We start from the raw sequence: 20,871 nt of genomic DNA, 5'->3' as shown, positions 1-20,871 counted from the left end.
TCTCAGGCCTGTGGCTGGCCCAGCCTTGGCTTCATCATCATCATCTTCACCATCATCATCATCACCACCACAGAGGAACAAGCAAGCAAGCCCAATGGGGAAACCCAATGAAACTTCTGGTTGCATGTGTTCACAAGCAACACAGTAGGCCTAAAGCAAGGCACAGGTGTCAGGGATGGGATTGAGCTCGGCCACGGGACAGACCGCCATCAGATTATATGGCAAAGGCCAGGAGCATGAGAGGAGTGAAGGTTTGGAGCCATTCATGCGAACAGTCACGGTCACCCTTGTCCCCACCACCAGGCTCAGTTCTGACATTTATCACATCTCAGGACCCCAATAAATCTTAGGCAGCCACAGGACCAGGCCAAGAGATGGTGACTGACCAAGCTTCTCAAGTCAGTAAAGCATAAGGAGTCTGGTTCTGATATGCCATGGCCATGATACACTGAACATTGACAGTGATCCTGTTCATAGGAAAAGGGAATGAGAGCCCTAGCTATGCCTGCTTCTCTCTGGGTGTATCCCCCTAGGGGACAAGGGACACTTCTTGGTTCTGGGGGCTGGTCCACCTCTGGCTCATAACTCTTCCCGCTTGTCCCATGCTTTCTGGTTCCATTCCTTGGGAGGAATTGTCTCTCCGTGCTTGCTGCCAGTGGAAGGGCGTGCGCTGAGGTACGTGCATGCCAAGGCCGGAGACGTCTTTTTCTGGTTTTGTTTTAGTGTAGACTTGTGTCCTTTTGCCACCGGAGCCATCTTTAAACTTTTGAGTCTCCTGAGTGGCACACACTTTTAATCCCAGCACTGGCGAAGCAGAGGCAGGCGCTTCTCTGAGTTCGAGGCCAGCCTGGTCTACAGAGTGAGTTCCAAGACAGCCAGGGCTACACAGAGAAACCCTGTCTCAACGGGAAACACACACACACACACACACACACACACACAGAGTTTCCTGTATATTTGTATGATTTAAAACTAGAGGGGCACTCCTCCTCTGTCTGGGCTCAGTTGTAGACATTTCCTCTGACAGTGACCTCCTGTCATCAGCTTAAGTCTTTTGGAGATTTGACCAGAATCTTACATTTCCCCTTCTTATTTGGTCTTCATCGGAGGACATGATCTTGGTTCCCATGCTTTTGCCTTACTTTAAGAAGCTAGTTGGAGGAGCTGGAGAGATGGCTCAGAGGTTTAAGGGCACTGGCTGCTCTTGCAGAGGTCCTGGGTTCGATTCCAGCATCTACCTAGCAGCCCAAAATCATCTCTGATAATAGCCTCTTGTGGTATGCATACCTGCAGACAAAATACCCATACGGATAGAATACATAGCTAAGTAAATCTTTTTAAGTTAGTTAAAGGAGCTGGAGAGATAGATGGCTTGGTGGTTCAGGGCAATCACTGCTCTTCCGGAGGTCCAAGGTCCAGAACCCACAGCTTACAACAGACCACCTATAACTAACTTTGGGGTCTCCATAGTCCTCATCTGAGCTCCATGGGTTGGTATGTACACACCTGCACACACTTGTGTAAAAACGTGTTGCACTTTGTTTGGAAGCAAGGTCTCACCATGTAGATCCGCCCACCTCTGCCTCCCAAGCTCCGGGACTAAATATGTGAGCCACCACGCCTGACTAAAGTAAATGTTTAAAGAGTCAGTAGGAGATTTTCACAGATGATGGCTGGAGATGGACAGACCATGTCTAGAAAACCGTTGGGCATCCCCCAGTCCCTGCCTGGGAGCTGCTGTCTCTTTAGTGAACGTCCCCGCTGTACCACCAGCCAGACGCCCCCTGCAAGCCCTGGCTGCCTGGCTCTGTGTACCAGTGTGCAGATGGGCTGTGTTAAGCTTAGCTGATACATGTTTGCTGTTAAGCGTGAGTTACCATTTTTGGAATTCCCAAACCCATGCTGAAGATTTTGGTCCTCTGCTTGACAGACTCAGTTCCAGGTCCCTGATAACCTCCCCTGCCCGAAACCCTCTTTACTGTAGCAGCATCTTTTGTTCATCATGTGCTGGGATCCGCTGAGGCCCCTGTAAATAACTCTCTGTCCTCAACTGGGCTTTAACGGAGAAGCTGTTGGCTGTGAGAAGTCCCTGTACCCTGGGCTGGAGTGGTCTAACCTATGCTCCACATGTCTGTCATCATCCTTCTGGGACCAGTGGACTAGCTAGGAGCAAACTTCCCACAATGTGTGAGCAAAACAGAGCCGTTTCAAAGTGTTCCTTGTCACCGAAGCACTCTGGAGGTAGAGACAGGAGATCAGTAGTTCAGGGTCATCCTCAGCTATGTAAACAGTTTGAGGCCATCCTGGGCTACATAAGATCCTCTCTCAACAACCCTTACCAAACAAACAGACAAACAAAAGTCCAAGAACAAGTAAACCTTTGTGTCGCGCTTTCTTGATCCTGTTACACAATATTGGCCAAACCCAGTGACCTCTTAGCCTGATGTGGGTCACAGCACATCACCCTGCCCTTGTAGAAAGTTTGTGTAATTATTTAGATGTCAGAGGTCATAGGAGGGGTGGGAGGTGGGAGATTTGGGGGCATTTGTGCAGTTTACTACAGCAAGCTAACACTGACATAGTTGGTTCCTGACCTGCTGTGTATAATCTGTTCTTTTTTTTTTTTCTTTTTAATATATATTTTTAAGACTTTATGTATGTGAGTACCCTGTCAATCCATTGCAGATGGTTGTGAGCCACCATGTGGTTGCTGGGAATTGAACTCAGGACCTCTGGAGGAGCAGTCAGTGCTCCTAACCACTGAGCCATCTCTCAGTGTACCTGTTTTCAACTTCATTTCTTCAGCCTGGTTCTTCCAGGCCAGGTGGCTCACACCCCTGCTGTGCTGTGGACATGACAGCAGGTGGGCAAGGATGGTGGCCTGGCTGTAATTCCAGCACTGGGGAGGAGGGAATGGGGGATCCCTGGCGCGAGCTGCATAACAAGGCTAACCAGATAGATAAGCTTCAAGTTCACGGAGAGACCCTGCCTCAGGAAATAGAACGGGAGAGTGATGGAGGAAGACATCAATCTCTGGACTCCGTGCTCTCTCACACATACAAACACACAAGAAAAATAAAATAAAATATATGTAAAAAAGACAAAGATAATAGGTCAGCGTCAACCATGGCTACATAGTGGCACCTAATCTCACACAATACCATCAAAGGTCGGTTTTGGCTTACTTGGTAACTCGGTCGTATTCGTGGCATCTTTTGATGCTGTAAAGGTGTCTCTCCTAACAGTTTAAATGTGTGCCACGTGTGTCATTCTGTGAAATGCTTATTTTGTTTTCTAGCTGCTTGTGACACTTGTACAACTTTAAGTTAGTAGTACTGTTTTTCAGCTGCCACCGCCGGTCAGTCTGACGCTTTATGGATCGTCTTAACTGAAGGCTGTGAAAGCTCTGTTGGTTTAAATACACCCAGAAGCATTTCTTAAGCCTTGGGATGCTGGGAGCGGAGGGCACAGTCATTGGCTACTGAAGAACTTTGACCACTAACGCTTCATTTAAGAAATGCATTTAAGGCACCAGCCAGAAATACATTTAGGCGGTGGTGGTGCACACCCTTAGTCTCAGTGCTTGGGAAGCAGAGGCAGGAGGATCTCTGTGAGGACAGCCAGGTCTACACAATTAACCTTGTCTCAAAAAAACAAACAGACAAAAGAAAATTTAAATCAAAAAAAAAAAAACAAAAAAAAAACATTTAGGGGTAGAGAGATGGCTCTGTGAGTGAAAACACTTGCTTCTTGATATCCTGAGTTCAGTCTTCAGGACCCACGTGGTAAAAAGAGAGACTGGCTCCCACAAGTTGCCCTCTGAGCTCCACTCACACACCAAATTAACCAATTAGTAAATATACATTAAACATAAACACCAGGCTATAATTAAAAGGAAGTTAGACAAATATTTACGGGGTCAGAGTGATAGCTTGGCTCTTAGGATCGTCACCCTTGCAGAGGCCTGAGCTTTGATCCACAGCCTGCATACGTACGATGTCTCTCCACCATGGAACTCCAGGCCTGGGGATCTGTGGGCACTGCACACATGTGCCGGACAGACATACGTGTGAGCAAAATACAGAACGGTCAAAGTAACTAAAAAAGAAATGTTTGCCGGGCATGGTGGTGCACGCCTTTAATCCCAGCACTCGGGAGGCAGAGGCAGGCGGATTTCTGAGTTCGAGGGCAGCCTGGTCTACAAAGTGAGTTCCAGGACAGTCAGGGCTACACAGAGAAACCCTGTCTCAAAAAACCAATAAAAAAAAAAAAAAGAAGAAAGAAAGAAAAGAAAGAAAGAAAGAAAGAAAGAAATGTTTGCCTTGGGGGTAAAAAAGGGTAGTGGGGCACAGTGGTGTATGACTGTAATCTCAGCACTTGGGGGAGTGAAAACAGGAGTTCACGGTCACCTTCAACTACATAGTGAATTAGAGGCTAGCCTGGACTACAAAGGAGCTTGTCTTAAACAAACAAACAAACAAAACCCCACTCTCTAGGAAATCGATGCTAACTCTTCAACCTGGCTGTGAGATTTGGTTATTGTTTCTGTCCCCCTTACCCCGACGTCTGGATTTTTGTCGCAAATGGAATTGATGAAAAGAAGAAAAGAAAAGAGGGGAGGAAATGTTTGTCACTCTAGTTTGAGCACGTGGCATGAAGGTCGCCCAAGGATCTCAGGGTTTCAAAGCAATCCTTGCAGGTTGTGCAGACCTGTCTAGAAGAATCTGTAGTTCCGAGACCCGCCGCTAGGTGGCTACCTACTCACCGCCGAGGAGCGTATTGCCAGCGACAATTCTTTCAGTGGTTTTATTTTTAATGCCCGTCTCAGGGAAATCGGTTTCTTCTGGATTCCTGTTGCTTGATTTTAGTTTGTTTGTGCTATTTTATCTTCCTGTAGAAGGGTTCCATGAGTTTTGCCAAACGTTCGGAAGAGTGGGGGGCAGGGAGTATAAAGGCAGGGAAAAGGCCAATGTTTAGCAAAAACACCAGTTAAGGGCCAGGAGATGGCTCAGTCCATGTCTGTCACTCAAGCACGAGGACCTGAGTTCGATTCCCAGAACTCACATAAAAAGCTGAGCATAGCGGCAGACAGTGAGGATAGATGGCTCCTGAGCAACGAGACTGACCTCTGGCCACCACATACACCTGCACACCTACATTTTTATTAATGAAAAAGACTTCTTAGGAAATACATTGGGCCGTAAGGGCCAAATAGCTGCAGACCCAGCAGTTCATCTGTGCGTAGTTGATGTTCATTTCCTCTCTGTTGCCATGTGAACATTATAACCTAAGGTAGTTTGAAGGAAGTAAGGACTAACCCTTATCCATCCCAAGTCACTGAGGAAAGTCAGGGCAGGAACTGAAGCAGAAACCTCTAAGGCTGCTGCTGGCTGGCACACCTGCTGGCTTGTTCTCGGCTGGCTTTCTTATACAGCTCAGACTCGCCCGCCTCGGGATGGTGATGCCAACAGGGCTGGCCCTCCCACATCGATACTCAATCAAGATATTCCTCACAGGAATGGCCACAGGCCAGTCTGAGGGAGGCAGCTCTTCAAGTGAGAGTCTCAAGTGTCGCTGGGTTGTGTCAAGTTGACAATTAAAAACTAAGCCGGGGGGGGGGGGGCTGGAGAGGTGGCTCAGTAGTTAAGAACATTGACTGTTCTTCCAGAGGTCCTGAGTTCAAGTCCCAGCAACCACATGGTGGCTCCCAACATCTGTATTGGGATCTGATGCCCTCATATGGTGTGTGTGTGGAGACCAACAGTGTACTCACATAAAATAAATAAATAGATTTAAAAAAAAAAAAAAAAAAACTGAGCAGGGATGTGGTCAGGTTTACACAACTGTGCTGCCCGGCATGGGTGAGCCCTGGCTTCAGTCCAGCACAGGAAGAGGTGACCCTGGCCCAATAAGCTGCAGGGTTTGGGCCACAGGCTGGTGCTCCCAGCTTCTGGCTCAGGAGTTAGCTTGCCTGATGTTAGTGGAACTATGGAAGTATTGTTTGGTTCCCGCATCGCTGTTTTCTGAAATCGAGTTAACTTGACCCCTGTGGCCTCTCGTCGAGTGCATTAGGCAGCTCAGGGTGACGTTAGCCTTCTACCGAGGAGTGACGCACGATCGTGATCTCGGAAGCCTGAGAGTGAGCGTGGGTTACAAACCAAGTCCTGGCACATGCCGCTAGGTGAGCGTGAATGTGTCGTGTGTGCAGCCTCAGGACCTCAGCCATGTGTGCAGTACTGCTCAGAGGCTATTGCCAGAAGGCCACCCTGTATTGTCCTTGGTGTGGCTCCTACCGTCCCAGAACCAGCCTTAGACCCCGACTGGCTGTTAGCTCACTTGCCTAAACAATCGAAGCAGTCCTGGGGAAACGCCTCAGCTGATGAACCCTCAGATCCTAGATTCCATGTAAAATCGTCAGCCGTGGGGCATAGCTGTGGTCCCAGCACTGGGTTAGCAGAGACAGGCGGATCCCTGGGGCTCAGCGGGGCCCAGTTTGTGACCTCCAGATTACTGAGAGATCCCGTCTCAAGGGAGGTGGTCAGCCTTCCTGAGGGTGACCCCTCAGGTTGTCCTTTTTTTGTTTTGTTTTGTTTTCAAGACAGGGTTTCTCTGTATAGCCCTGGCTGTCCTGAGACCAGGCTGGCCTTGAACTCAGAAATCCTCCTGCCTCTGCCTCCCGAGTGCTAGGATAAAGGCGTGTGCCACCACTGCCCGGCTCTGAGGTTGTCCTTCGACCTGCACATACACACACTTATTGCATGCACACACAGGTGCACACGAAAGCACACCTCACTGGAGAAGAAGGTCCTTGATTGATGACCGCTGCCTTCGGTAATTCGAACCTGGCAGCGGTTGAGTGAATAATCTGGGAAATCACACCCACTCAGATCTTTGCAGTTTCCCCTCATCCTTCAACAAACACAAATTCAAAAAACAACAAACAAACAAAACAAAAAACATGCAGCTGGATTCTGTGACTTCTCTCCCCAAGTAGAGAACACAGCTGGCGGTAAATGAAAAATAAATCTTGTGCAATAAACACGTCTCTATTAATAAAAATCTGCAAGAATTATCCTCGGGTGTAGCCGTCATGTGGGGGGGAGGTGAGGGGGAGCCTCATGAATGCAGCTTGGCACTGACCTGTCGGAAATGTGTTACTGAGTCTCTGATGACGCTCAATCACAATTCAGAAGGATAAAGTTACGCAACCCTCAGCCCCCAGCTAGCAAACTGTCTTAACTAGAGTATGGAGAAGGGCTGGAGAGGTGGCTCAGCGGATAAAAGCATTGGCTGCCCCTCTAGGGGACCTGGGTTCAATTCCCAGTATACACACCAGGCATTTCACAGGAGATCCAATACTCTCTTCCGGCCCCTATGCAAAATTGGAAATGAGATCATTTAAAAAAAAAAAAAAAAAAAAAACATCATGGAGTAGATTTGTGCATCCTATCTAGGACATTTAAATGGCTCTTTTCAAAAATCCCTTTTTTTCCTTCTGGGTTTTCTAGGGGTGGGGGTGTGCCGGCACTCGGTGATGGCTCAGGTTTGGGGACCAAAGAGAATCCCAAGGGCTGCTGGGAGCTGCAGCGAGGAGGGGGGCCACCTTCCTGCCTTGGTACAAGCCATTTTCTGGTGTACGCTTTGGGGGGATCCTCTGTAGTTGTTAACCTACCTGTTCTTATGGAAACTCACCTTGTGTTGACAGGGGACGCCCCCTTCCAGTGCTGGCTCTGTAGTGCCAAGTTCAAAATCAGCTCGGACTTGAAAAGGCACATGCGTGTGCACTCGGGGGAGAAGCCTTTCAAGTGCGAATTCTGCAATGTCCGCTGCACCATGAAGGGGAACCTCAAGTCGCACATCCGCATCAAGCACAGTGGGAATAACTTCAAGTGTCCGCACTGCGACTTCCTGGGTGACAGCAAATCCACCCTGCGGAAGCACAGCCGCCTGCACCAGTCGGAGCACCCGGAGAAGTGTCCCGAGTGCAGCTACTCCTGTTCCAGCAAGGCCGCGCTGCGCGTGCACGAGCGCATCCACTGCACCGAGCGCCCGTTCAAGTGCAGCTACTGCAGCTTCGATACCAAGCAACCCAGTAACCTGAGCAAGCACATGAAGAAGTTCCACGCCGACATGCTCAAGAATGAGGCGCCGGAGAAGAAGGAGAGCGGCAGGCAGAGCAGCCGGCAGGTGGCCAGGCTGGATGCCAAGAAAACGTTCCACTGTGACATCTGTGACGCCTCGTTCATGCGGGAGGACTCGCTCCGCAGCCACAAACGGCAGCACAGTGAGTACCACAGTAAGAACTCGGACGTGACTGTAGTACAGCTTCACCTTGAACCCAGCAAGCAGCCGGCTGCGCCCCTCACCGTAGAGCAAATCCAGGTCCCACTCCAATCCAGCCAGGTGCCCCAGTTCAGCGAGGGGAGGGTCAAGATCATCGTGGGGCATCAGGTGCCTCAGACGAACACCATCGTCCAAGCGGCCGCAGCTGCCGTCAACATTGTGCCCCCCACCCTCGTAGCCCAGACCCCAGAGGAGATCCCGGGGAACGGCCGGCTACAGATCCTCCGCCAGGTCAGTCTCATTGCCCCTCCGCAGTCCTCCGGGTGTCCCGGCGATGCAGGTGCCCTGAGTCAGCCAACCGTCCTGCTGACCACCCATGATCAGACGGCAGGGGCCGCCCTGCAGCAGGCTCTGATCCCCACCACCCCGATTGGGACCCAGGAAGGCACGGGAAACCAGACATTCATTGCCAGTTCGGGTATCACTTGCTCGGACTTGGAAGGCCTTAACGCTCTGATTCAGGATGGAACGACGGAAGTGACTGTGGTGAGCGATGGGGACCAGAGCATCGCAGTGGCCACCACCTCACCCTCTCTATTCTCTACCCAGCAGGAACTGCCCAAGCAGACTTACTCCATCATCCACGGGGCGGCACACCCCGCTCTGCTCTGTCCCGCCGATTCCATACCTGATTAGTATGGAGGGAGGGACGACAGACGAGAAACTGCGAGAGGAGTGCTGTTGAGAGGCCCCTGGTCCCTCCTAAATAATTGTATTTTATACAGTTGATGTCGTTTTTTAACAGGGTATCAACATGGAGAACGTTCTCCCTCAAGCTCTTGTTGATTGTGTCTTAATGGTTACCAAGGCTGATTCCAATTCGGAGTTGGAATTCACCACAGTAGGACTGGATACATTCGCTTGGTTTTCCATGTTTCGGATTTAATTTTTTTCAACTGGAATAAAGGTGTTTGGGTTTGGGTTTTTCATCGTATAGTTTGTATAATATAGTTTGTATGTACACTCTGTGTATGTGTGTGTGTGTGTCTGTGTGTGTGAGAGAGAGTGTGTGTGTCTGTGAGAGACTGTATTCCTGTGTGTGTGTGTGTCTATGTGTAACTCTGTGTCTGTGACTGTGTGTGAGAGAGAGAGAGAGAGAAAGAGAGAGAGAGACTGTGTGTGTTCCTGTCCATCTGTCAGACTGTGTGTATGTGAGTCTGTGACTCTGTGTGTGTGTGTGTGTGTGTGTGTGCGCGCGTGTGCGTGCGTGCATGCATGCATGTCTGTTTGTCTGTGCCTGTATGGAATACTCATGTCCCTACATAGATCTCTACTATGATGGACCATTTTCTAATGAGTGCTGGAGATGAGGAGCCAAAAGGAACACTGCCCTCACACCTGGCTAAAACACACTGAATAGGACTGGAGAGATGGCTCAGAGGTTAAGAGCACCGACTGCTCTTCCGAAGGTCCTGAGTTCAAATCCCAGCAACCACATAGTGGCTCACAACCATCTGTAATGGGATGGGATGCCCTCTTCTGGTGTGTCAGATACATACAAATAAATAAATCTTTAAAAAAACAACAACGATGACAAAAAAAAAAAAAAAAAACCCACACTGAAGAGAGATACTTTGTTGCAGTTCAAAATATGATCAGAGAGGGTGAAGGATGACGTTTAATTTGTTTTTCATTAAGTGCATGTGTGCACATCAGTGCAGGTACCCAAAGAAGCTAGAGAGGGTGTCAGATGCTCCTGGAGCTGGAGTTACCAGTGATTGGCCTGGATGCTGGAACACAAACCCGGGGCCTCTGCAGGAGCAGTGCAGACACTCGTAACTGATGAACCATCGTCGCTCTGGGCCTGTGCTTTGTTACAGAATCAGTGGGGACTTCGGCAGCAGGGGTTTGGGCTCATCTCATAAACACCTCCCTCCTTAGCAGAGGCCTATAGCCACCCAGACTGCTGGGTCTTTATTTTTGTTTTGGAGACAAAGCCTCTGTAGACCAGGATGGCCTCAGATAAGATCCAGGAAGATCCGCCTTCCACCTGCTGGGGTTACAAGTTTACAAGCCTGAGTGCTGACTCCCACTCATTTGAAACTTTGGACTTGAGGGTTCTGACCTTTCTGCTTAGATGTTAAAAAAATATTGGATCCTATTAAGACTTGACAGGTTTTTTTTGTTTTTGTTTTAAGATTTATTTATTATATGTAAGTACACTGTAGCTGTCTTCAGACACACCAGAAGAGGGCGTCAGATCTCATTACAGATGGTTGTGAGCCACCAAGTGGTAGCTGTGATTTGAACTCAGGACCTTCGGAAGAGCAGTCAGTGCTCCTAACTACTGAGTCATCTCTCCAGCCNCCCCCCCCCCCNAGATGTGGTTTCTTAAATGTCCATCTCTGCTCAAGCTTGGGGTCTAGAGGAGACCTTGCTCAAAAGGGAAAGGAGAAATTCTAACCGTTCCCTTTTGAGTCGGTCGTTAGGTGGCGCCAAAAAGCAAGCCGGAATGCCCAAGAAAGTGAAACACTAGGAGTGTCTCTGGCTTCCAGTGTCTCTGCCAGAATTGACAGATGAGAGCTGTTCGTCACTATTAACAACAAAAAAATCATCTTAGAATGTTGTGGGACTGCCTGTTCACGTCTTGGCCACAACTGCCTGCCTTCATTCTTCAGTAACATGAACTTATTTAATGAAAGTGGTCATGCAATCATCACACTTTTATATGAAGAGATGATTTCTGCTTTGGGTAATAAACTGGGTGAGTCTAAAACAATTGTTAAAAGCCCTGAGGTTGTAAGCTCCGTCAGTAAGAGTGCTTGCCTAATGTGCAAGAAGACCTGGGTCCCATCATACACACACACACACACACACACACACACACACACACACGACCCCCATAGTACATGCTTGTAAAAAACAAAAAACAGTAGTCTGGGATTAAAGGCAAGTGGACCAGAAGTTCAAGGTTAACCTCAACCCTGTAGCAAGTTGAAGACCAAACAGGGTCACATAAGGAGGCTGGGGTTAAGGGATCACACTCAGGCCTTACCTTTGGAAAATGCAAAGTTGAAGTTCCTGGGATCCCTTGCCTTCTGAATCCGTCTCTGTCTCTTTCCTCTGTTTTCTTTTATCCTTTATCTGAGTGCAATTCTTATTATGTCACTGTCTCCACTCTTGGCCAGAAATTCTCTATTTTCATATTGAGCAAGAATAATGCTTGGGGAGCACCTCTCAAAACCGCCACACCTGTGGGCTTCTATGGTATGTCCTTACCCTGCGTGCCCAGCTATGGCATGTCCTTACCCAGCGTGTCCAGCTATGGCATGTCCTTACCCTGCGTGTCCAGCTGCATTGCTGTTTCCGTTTTAGGGAGTTGTTTAGAGGAGCTGCAATCTGGGGGGGGGGGGGGCGCTAAAGCTGTGTTCCCTGGTTTTTAAGTAGCTCGAATTTGGGAAGGCATATTTTGTCTCTGCTCTCTAATGTTAATGGTTTGGGTCTGAGGATGTGACTGGAAAATATGTGGAGTTTGTCATTACTTATTTTGTGTCTATGCAGGTGGTTGTTTTGCTTTCCAATACAGGGTTTCTCTGTGTAGCTCTGACCAGGCTAGTCTCAAACTCACATGATCTACCTGCCCCTGTCTCCTAAGTTCTGTGTACCACCACCTCCGACTCTACTCAGTTTTATTTACATGTGTTCTGACTGAGTGCACGTCTAGGCACCCTGTGCATGCAGTGCCTGCATGCAGTGCCTGTGGAGACCAGAAGAGGGCGCTGCATCGCCCGGACCTGGAGTTATTGATGACTGTGAGCCACCATGTGCTGCGGGGAACTAAACTGGGGTCCTCTACCAAAGCAATAGGCACACTTGGTCACTGAACCGTCTCTCCAGCCCCCAAATCTGTCTTCTATACCAAAGTGCTTCCAAAGTATTTTCCTTTACGGTGATTTTTATGCCCGCTAAAATCGATACAATTCACAATTCTTTTTCTATTTTAAAATAGTCACAGGAACTATTATAATGTAGGAAGAGGAGGGGTTGGTTACCCGCAACCAGAATGGTAGCTAATGTTCTGAGTTAGTTACTGTTCATTGGTCCCTTACACACATTTTCTCTTAAGCAATTTATTTGTATTTTTATTTTGTGTTTGTTTTGCCTGAGTGTATGTTTGTATACCATATGCATGCAGTGCCCGTGGAGGCCAGAAGAGGGCATTGGATGCCCTGGGATTGGAGTTACAAATGATTGCAAACTGCCATATGGGTGCTGGGAACGAAACCCAGGGCCTCTGAAAGAGAGGCCGGTGCTCTTAATTTCTGAGCCACCTCTCCAGACAGTCACATTCCCTCTTAATATCTGGAGAAACAGTTTACAGCTTAGGAACCTGGGGCTCATGGAGGTTATGAGAGAGCTCAGTGGTCGAACCCTTGCCTAGAATGTACAAGGTCCTGGGTTCAATCCCCACCAGCATCAGACACACACACACACACACACACACACTCACGCACACAACCAAAGTGTGTGTCTCAAACCAGCCTTAACCCACAATGAGCCTTCATTAAGTGTTAACTCTTCCCATCCTCATAGGCATGACCACTCTGACATTGCTATCCATCCCGTTCCCTCAGGCCAGGGGTAACCTTCCCAAACCTGGTGAGAGCCTACGAGATATGTCTAGGGTTCAGCAGGAGATAAGTGGACACCTTAGTCTGTTTAGGAGCTATAATCCATAATAATGCCATAGCTATAATGCCATCGATGGGGTGCTTACAGACAACAGAAAATGGTCTCTTGTAATCCAGGAAGAGCTTGAAGCATCAGATGGTGGACATCAGCACCTGAGCAAGAACTTTCCTCACAGGCATCTTCCAGCCTTGTCCTCACCTTGTATTTCTGAAGTCTCGGATTTATTTATTTTAAACGATTTTTTTATTTATTCCTTGAAAATTCCATTCACGTTTAAAATGTGCCTTAAATATATCCACCCTCCCCCCGTGGAGTCTCCTTTATAAGGACACAAAGCCATCCAGTTGGACCCCACCCTTGTAACATAAACACTTCCTTCTCAACATATGATTCTGAAGGAAACAAACATTTAGATCAAAACAGACAGGGACAGAAGAGAAGGCAGTTTAATGACGCTGAGCCGTTGAACCAGCCACACAAAGTGCCACCCATCCCGTGTCTGCTCCTGATTTTGTACCTTATCCGCTAAGACTGTTCATTTCTGCTCTGTTAGAGTCTATGTTGTATGGGAGGTTGGGGGGAGCGTTGTTTGTGTTCTTTGTTCTTGAGACAAGGTCTCAGGTAGCCCAGGTTGGCTTTGAATTCTCTGTGTAGCTGAGGATAACCTTGAACTCATGACCCCCACTGCCTGCATCTCCTGAGTGCTGAGCTCACATCTGTGAGGTTCCGGTTCACGGGCTGCTGGGGACTGAACCCAGGGCTTCGTGCATGCCAGGCTAGCACGCTGACGACCGCGCTACAGGCCCAGCCCAAGCAGTCACTTTTAAAAATTCTTTCTTTGTTATTGTGTGGGAGTTTGGGAGTACACGCATGCTACCGTGTGCATGTGGCGCTCAAAGAACACCTTTGTGGGGTTGGTTCGCTCCTGCCTCTGGGGCTTGGGTGGCAAAGACTTTTTACCAAACACCTATCTTGTCAGCCCCCTCCCCCGATTATTTTCTTTTTAATTTAATAATAATGTGCAGACGGGAATGTAGACGGGTAAAGCAGAGTTCGAAGCGGGTTTAACGCTTCCTAGGAAGGCTGAGAAGGACCCCGAGACCCGGTCTATCTGTGCCACTATGACACTCTGGGGAACTTGTTAAAACTCAGATTCTGATCTCAGCGCTTCTCGTGTTTGAATCCCCTGGGGAGCTGGTTCAGCGCAAACTCTGGGTATGAAGAAGCTTTCTATACGTGGACCAAGAAACCTGTTCAGGAATGTACATACCTGCATTGCTCATAATTACCAAGCTGGAGAGCGAGCGCCCTGTGGCAGGGCGCGGCGCGACTCCCAGTACGGTGTATTCACACACTGGATTATGTGGGGAACGAAAACAGACTCAGCTGCCTGTGGTAACATGTTGATCACAGACTTCCAGATTCCGGGGAAGGAGAGACACTCAGTGAAAGAGGCAAGACTGTGCAGTGTGTCGTGAGGTGATGAAATTTGTAAGTAAAGCTTACCTCCCCATTCCATCCTCCCCACCCCCCCAAAAAAAGGAGGCAGTGGAAGAGGCGGGCGAAGGAGGGAGAAGCCAATGGATTTGTTGAATCCAAAAATGTGCCACACCTCAAGGTAGGCGGCATCTCCAGGGAGGTTTAGATTTTGTTCTTGGATTGGGGGCAGGGGTTGCCCTGAACTGGTGCAGCTATCATTTTTGCATGTTACCAAGGTTTTTTTTGTTTGTTTTTTGCTTTTTGGGGTTTTTTTGGTTTTTCCAGACAGGGTTTCTCTGTGTAGCCCTGGCTGTCCTGGAACTCACTCTGTAGACCAGGCTGGCCTCGAACTCAGAAATCCGCTTGCCTCTGCCTCCCAAGTGCTGGAATTAAAGGTGTGTGCCACCACGCCGGGCTCTGTTACCAAGTTTTATTGTTTAAACTTTTGAAAAAAATGTAGGCCGAAAGAGATGGCTCTTGAGAGGACCTGAGTTCAGTTCCCAGGACCCAGATTATGTTTCTCCCTGCTGCCTGTAACTTCAACCACAGGAACTCTGACACCTTCTCCTGGCCGTCAGGGAAACCTACATTCAGGTTCACATACCCTACACAGATATAGACATAGGCACACAGTTAAAAATAAATATTTTCAAGCCAGGCAGTGGTGGCGCACACTTTTAATCCCAGCACTTGAGAGGCAGAGGCAGGCGGATTTCTGAGTTCAAGGCCAGCCTGGTCTACAGAGTGAGTTCCAGGACAGCCAGCACTACACAGAAAAACTCTGTCTGGAAAAAGCTGTGTGTGTGTGTGTGTGTGTGTGTGTGTGTGTGTGTGTGTGTGTGTGTTTTCAATTAAAAGAATTTTAAAGATTTATTTATTTTTATATATTTGAATACATTGTTACTGTCTTTAGACACACCAGAAGAGGGCATCAGATCCTATCACAGAATGTTGTGAGCCACCATGTGGTTGCTGGGAATTGAAGTTAGGACCTCTGGAAGAGCAGCCAGTGCTCTTAACCGCTGAGCCATCTTTCCAGCCCTTAATTAAAATTTTTTAAAAAATATATTTCCTGTGTGTGGATGTTTTGCCTCTGCATATGTTTGTCCTGCACGTGCATTCGGTGACCATGGGGGACAGGACAGACAAGGGCATCAGCTCTCCTATAGCTGGCGTCACTGACGGTGTGAGTAACCATGTGGATGCTGGGAACTGAACACGGGTTCTCTGAAGAGCAGGCCATGCCCCTGACCACTGAGCCATCTCTCCAGCCACCCCTGCCTTTTAAAAAGTTCTTTTTAAAAACTTAAAAGATTGTGAAAAGATTTATCCTGACATGTCAGTCAGTCGACCACACCTCCACTGTGCTTTTTTTTTTTTTTTTTTTGGTCTGTCCTCATCCCCAGGGACGAGTCACGGGCCACCTCTCGGGCCTCGTCTGTCTCTAAATAGGTGTGCAAACTCTGTGTTATGCTTCATACCCTATTGCGTGTGTGTTGATATGCATACACACAGTCGCAGCGGTGTCCCACTCACCTTGACCTTTGGATATCCCACTTGATACACTTGAAACATTTTCTGTATCTGTGAATGTAGACATCCGTTAGTTCTGTGTACTTGTAAATGTATACGGGCTGCAGCTGGTGCAGAAATATGTGAATTCTGCAACCAGAAGATTAATGTCATCCCACGCTTGTTTGCTTTGAGTGTATGTGTTTCCATGGGAAGACAGTGTCTTGTCTAGTTAGAGCGGACTGAGTGCTCACTATTGTCGGAGATAAGTGTAACACGCATCCTATCGTTATCAATAGTTAGTAACATGTAGACCACTGCCTCAGTAGCAGACATCGTCTGTGCCCACACATAAGGTTGCTCATCACCGTCCCCCAACTGTAGCATCATCGCCGTTTCACTGAGGAAAAGTGGGAAGCAATTGGTGGCTTTCAAAAGACCACACAGGGCTGGAGAGATGGCCCGGTGTGTTGGGTTTGGGGTGGAAATCGAGAAAGTCGCTTCAGGTGCAAAGCTTAAAAAAAAACAAAAGCTCCCTTTTCTGAGCCCTCAGGGAGGCAGCCAGTTCTGGATCTGAAGGGAGATTGTACAACGTTTTTAAAGGATGGGAACACAGAGCAAGGGGTGAGCTGTAGTGTTTTCCAGTTGTATTTTGCCATTATGGGTTAATCAAGGGAGTACCCATTGGAGACTGGGCTGTATCCAGGCACTGGGCTTGAGGGTCCTTAATTCATTCTCCTAGACATTAGGTCCAGAGCTCTTAGTGATATGTGGACAAAGGATTGGGTCAGCTATATGTAGATAATTAGGGCATACAGGCAATTGGCTGTGTATTTTTTATAACTTATGCACCTTGGTTTAGATAATAGCAATTTCTATATTCTTTACTGGTTAACAGACAATTAATTAAGAACATTTGGAGACGTGGGATAGGTGTTCCTGCCTAGGTCTGAGAACATGACCTTGTTTAACGCTGCCAGGAGGATGGAGAAGTTGTCCCTGAGATGGCTGGACTCAGACAACTGTTTACAACAGAAGCTGTTTCAGCTGTAGGGGAGTCCCCAGCTCCCCTAGGACCTCGGACCATGAGTTTAGTTTCTCCCTATGACTATTGGAGTCTGAAATGAAATAGTAGTATTTAGAATAACTTTTTTTGCTTATTCCCAACAAGTGGTAGGAGAGGCTGTTCTGCAAGCATAAGGCCCCCAGTCCCCACATTAAAAGCTAGTACCTGCGACCCCAACTTTGGGGGAGAGACAGATTGGCCAGATGGACGGTTGTTTGTTTGTTATTAGTTTATTGAGAGACCCAGTCTCAGGACAAGATTGTCAAGGGTGATACAGGACGACACTGGGCATCCTGTTCTGGCTCCATATGCTCCTGAGTGGGTGTGAATAGTCACACTCTAATATGTATGCAACACACACACGCACGCATGCACTCATGCACACACACACACACGTACGCACACGCGCGCGCGCACACACGCACGCACTCATGCACACGCACACGCACGCACATGCACACGCACGCACATGCACACATGCACACACGCACACGCGCGCGCACACACACGCACACACTCATGCACACACGCATGCACTCATGCACGCACACACACGCACGCACGCATGCACTCATGCACGCACACACACGCACGCACATGCACACACACACACACACACACACGCATGCATGCACACATGCACGCACACACGCGCGCGCACACACACACACTCATGCACGCACCACACAAGAACGAGAAGCATCTTCTCGTGAACCAGAGGTGTACTGTTTAACTTGGATCTTGAAAAGCCATTGGATCCCAGCGTTTCACTTTGACCAGCTGCTCACTCCACAAGATGCCTTGACTGACTATGTGAAGGACATGGACAGGCAGCCTGAGAGCCTTTGAAGAGGAAGGTGATAGGTCTGTCCAGAATGAGGAAGTGACTCCCGCAGTGGTCCAGAGTGCAGAAATGCAGGCTTGGAAAGGGAAGAGCAGAGTGTCATCTTAAAGAGAACACACACACACACACACACACCACCCACAGCTTAGCTGTCACAGGGCTTCAAAGTGACTTTTCTTTCAGTTGAATTTACAAAAGCCTCTAAGGTTCAAAACTTCTCAGTTCCTGACCGGCCTCAGTGGGGAAGATCGGGGGCTTGTTCCTTCGAGGACCTGAGTTCAGATGCAAGCAGTGATGCCAAGATGGGGAGTCTCCATGCACAAACCTGTATCTGCAGCCTTGGGGAGACGGGGATGGAGACGCGGATGGATGGCTTGCTGGCTGGCCTAGCAAGCTCCAGGTTCAGCGAAGGCCCAGTGTCAAGTAAAAGAGGCAGAAAGTGGCGGAGCAGGACACCTGATGTCCTCCTCTGGCCTCTAACTATATGTGCACATGTAACCCCATGTGGGGATCACCACACACACATACCCACAAGCTCCTCAAAAATTATCAGCTAGATCTAATCACACACACACACACACACACACACACACACACAAAAAACCAACTGACATGAAAACTGGAAGGAAGGTAACAACCATGGCTCCCAAACGCAGGCCCTGCCTGGGGTTTCTTCCCCACAGTTTTTAGTCATGGTCCTTGAAATCAAGTCATTAAAACTTGGTAATGAACTCAGTAATAAGATTAGTGATAAACAGAGGAGTAGAACCTGGAACAGGTGTCAAGCAGGCTTGTAATCCCAGCACTGAACCCTGAGGCAGGAGGATGGCTGCATGTTCCAAGACAGCCTGGGATAGATAGAGAGACTCTATCAGAAAAGAGAGGAGAGGAAAACAAATAAGAAAACAGGAAGAAAAGCAGACAGACAGACAGACTAGAACTTTAAATAGGTACTTTGTAAAATAGTATGACCTAAAAACTAGATGTGACTAAACATACCCTTAAAGCTTTTTATTGTTTTTATTTTGTGTATATGAGTGTTTCTCCTGCACATGTCTGTGCACTGGAGTGTCTGGTACCCAAGGCGGCTGGAAGGTGTCATCAGATCCCCTGGAACTAGACTTACAGGTGGCTGTGAGCCATCAGTAGGTGCTGGAGAAGCGGCCAGTGCTCTTAACTGCTGAGCCATCTCTCCAGCCCTGGTACACCCAGCATCACCTATACACCCAGGCGAAGTGAACTGGCCACTGCAAAACCAAAGGGAACTTTTATCTTGTCACTCAGGAGGCAGAGGCAGATAATCTCATCAAATTCAATCAAGGTGAGCCTGGTCTAGAATGTGTGCTGCAGGCCAGCCAGGGCTAGAAAGTAAGAGCCTGTCTCGATAAATAAAGAAACGAATACTAATCAGTTCTTTCCTTATTGTTGGTGAAAAATATAATTTCCATTTTATTCTTTGTTGGAATCTTATGTGCAGGGAAAATGCAAATCGTGATGGTAATGAGAGACTGTTTGCATCAATATGCCTCCCAGAATTAAGACAGTTGGTCACCCTGTGTGTGGGAGATGACGTCAGGTCACAGTCTCCTCTCCCATGCTGGGATGGAGGGAGATGGGTGTGATCATGTTCTTGTCCTCTCACATCCTAACATGGCGCTTGCATTCACTCAGGAGAAACCAGGACACTCCTGGGGAAGATCCTGCATGCAGGCAGCCCAGGCTACACCAGCGCATGCCTGGCAGCAGCACAGCTGCCCAGGAGAACAAAGAATAAATTATGGTACTTTCGCCCCATGATTACCCTACATCCCTCAAATAGATAGACAGTGGCAATAATCTGAGAGATCCAGCTGGACATGGTGGCACACGCCTTTAGTCCCAGCACTTGGGAGGCAGAGGCAGGCAGTTTTCTGAGTTCTGAGGCCAGCCTGGTCTACAGAGTGAGTTCCAGGACAACCAGGGCTACACAGAGAAACCCTGTCTTGAAAACCCAAAAAGAAAAAAGAAAAAAGAAAAAAGGGATTCCTCGGTCCTGTGAGATGCTTTGGCTGGTGGTGGTCTGGCCCATGACCACGTATAACGCGGTATCAGGTATCTCTGAGGTCACCCTCAGTGTACCCCTTTTCAAGTTTCTCAGAGGTAGTTTCTGTGCCCAGCTTCTTCTTGATCCTGAGACAGTCTGGGAGACACTAAACCAGAGCATGTGTGTGTGTGTTCAAATGTCTGCATACAGGGCAGGGAGCAGGGGGTAGGGTTTAGTAGGCACCTACTAGTCACCAACCTGACTTGGGTTCCTAGGACCCATGGTAGAAGGAGAAGACTGACTTCCATAGGTTTTCCTCTGGCCTACACACACACACACACACACACACACACACACACCACTATATAAATTAATGTGCAAAAAAAGACAGGATCTCATTTTTAGCCCTACCTGGCCTAGGTTGACTTTGAACTCAAGAGAGATTCTCCTCCTCTGCTGGGATTAAATAAAGGCACGCACCACCATACCGAACCTGAAAAACATGTCAAGGGTATGGAGAGACAGCTCAGCAGGTCAGAGCATGTTCAATTCTTCCACAGGCCCAGAGTTCGGTCCCCAGTACCGTCATCAGACAACTCAGGACCCCTTGTGACTCCAGCTCCAGGAGAACCAACGTCTCTAGCTTCTAGAGACACCGGCACTCAAATGCACACAAGATGCCCACACATACACAGGATTTAAAGTAAAACCTTTAAACCACTTTTAAATCATTCTGGATAGGCACGGCTGCACACATGTACCAAAGAAAACCTTTGTTAGAATATGTCGCTGCTTATGGGATGGATCCCCGGGTGGGGCAGTCTCTGGATGGTCCATCCTTTTGTCTTAGCTCCAAACTTTGTCTCTGTAACTCCTTCCATGGGTATTTTGTTCCCTGTTCTAAGAAGGAATGAAGTATCCACACGTTGGTCTTCCTTCTTCTTGATTTTCTTGTGTTTTGCAAATTGTATC

General features: G+C 48.2%; 1 protein-coding gene across 2 annotated transcripts in view; it reads left to right on the top strand.

Annotated features, from left to right (window-relative positions):
• Positions 1 to 20,871, top strand: part of Zfp64 (ZFP64 zinc finger protein) — a 62,634-nt gene that overhangs the window by 21,530 nt on the left and 20,233 nt on the right. Inside the window, exon 6 of one of the 2 annotated variants that reach the window (XM_021192648.1) lies at positions 7,706 to 9,277. The exons of the other annotated variant lie outside the window; for it this stretch is intronic. Within the exon in view, the coding sequence (XP_021048307.1) occupies positions 7,706 to 8,979 (1,274 nt within the window). The 3' untranslated portion in view covers positions 8,980 to 9,277. Of the gene's footprint in view, positions 1 to 7,705; positions 9,278 to 20,871 lie in introns of those variants that run through there. 2 annotated transcript variants of the gene reach the window in all.

This window comes from Mus pahari, chromosome 3 (assembly GCF_900095145.1).
Source record: "Mus pahari chromosome 3, PAHARI_EIJ_v1.1, whole genome shotgun sequence".
Classification (NCBI taxonomy): Eukaryota; Metazoa; Chordata; class Mammalia; order Rodentia; family Muridae; genus Mus; species Mus pahari.
The sequence above is the reverse complement of the archived record's forward strand: the minus strand, read 5'-3'. Positions and strand labels throughout refer to the sequence as shown.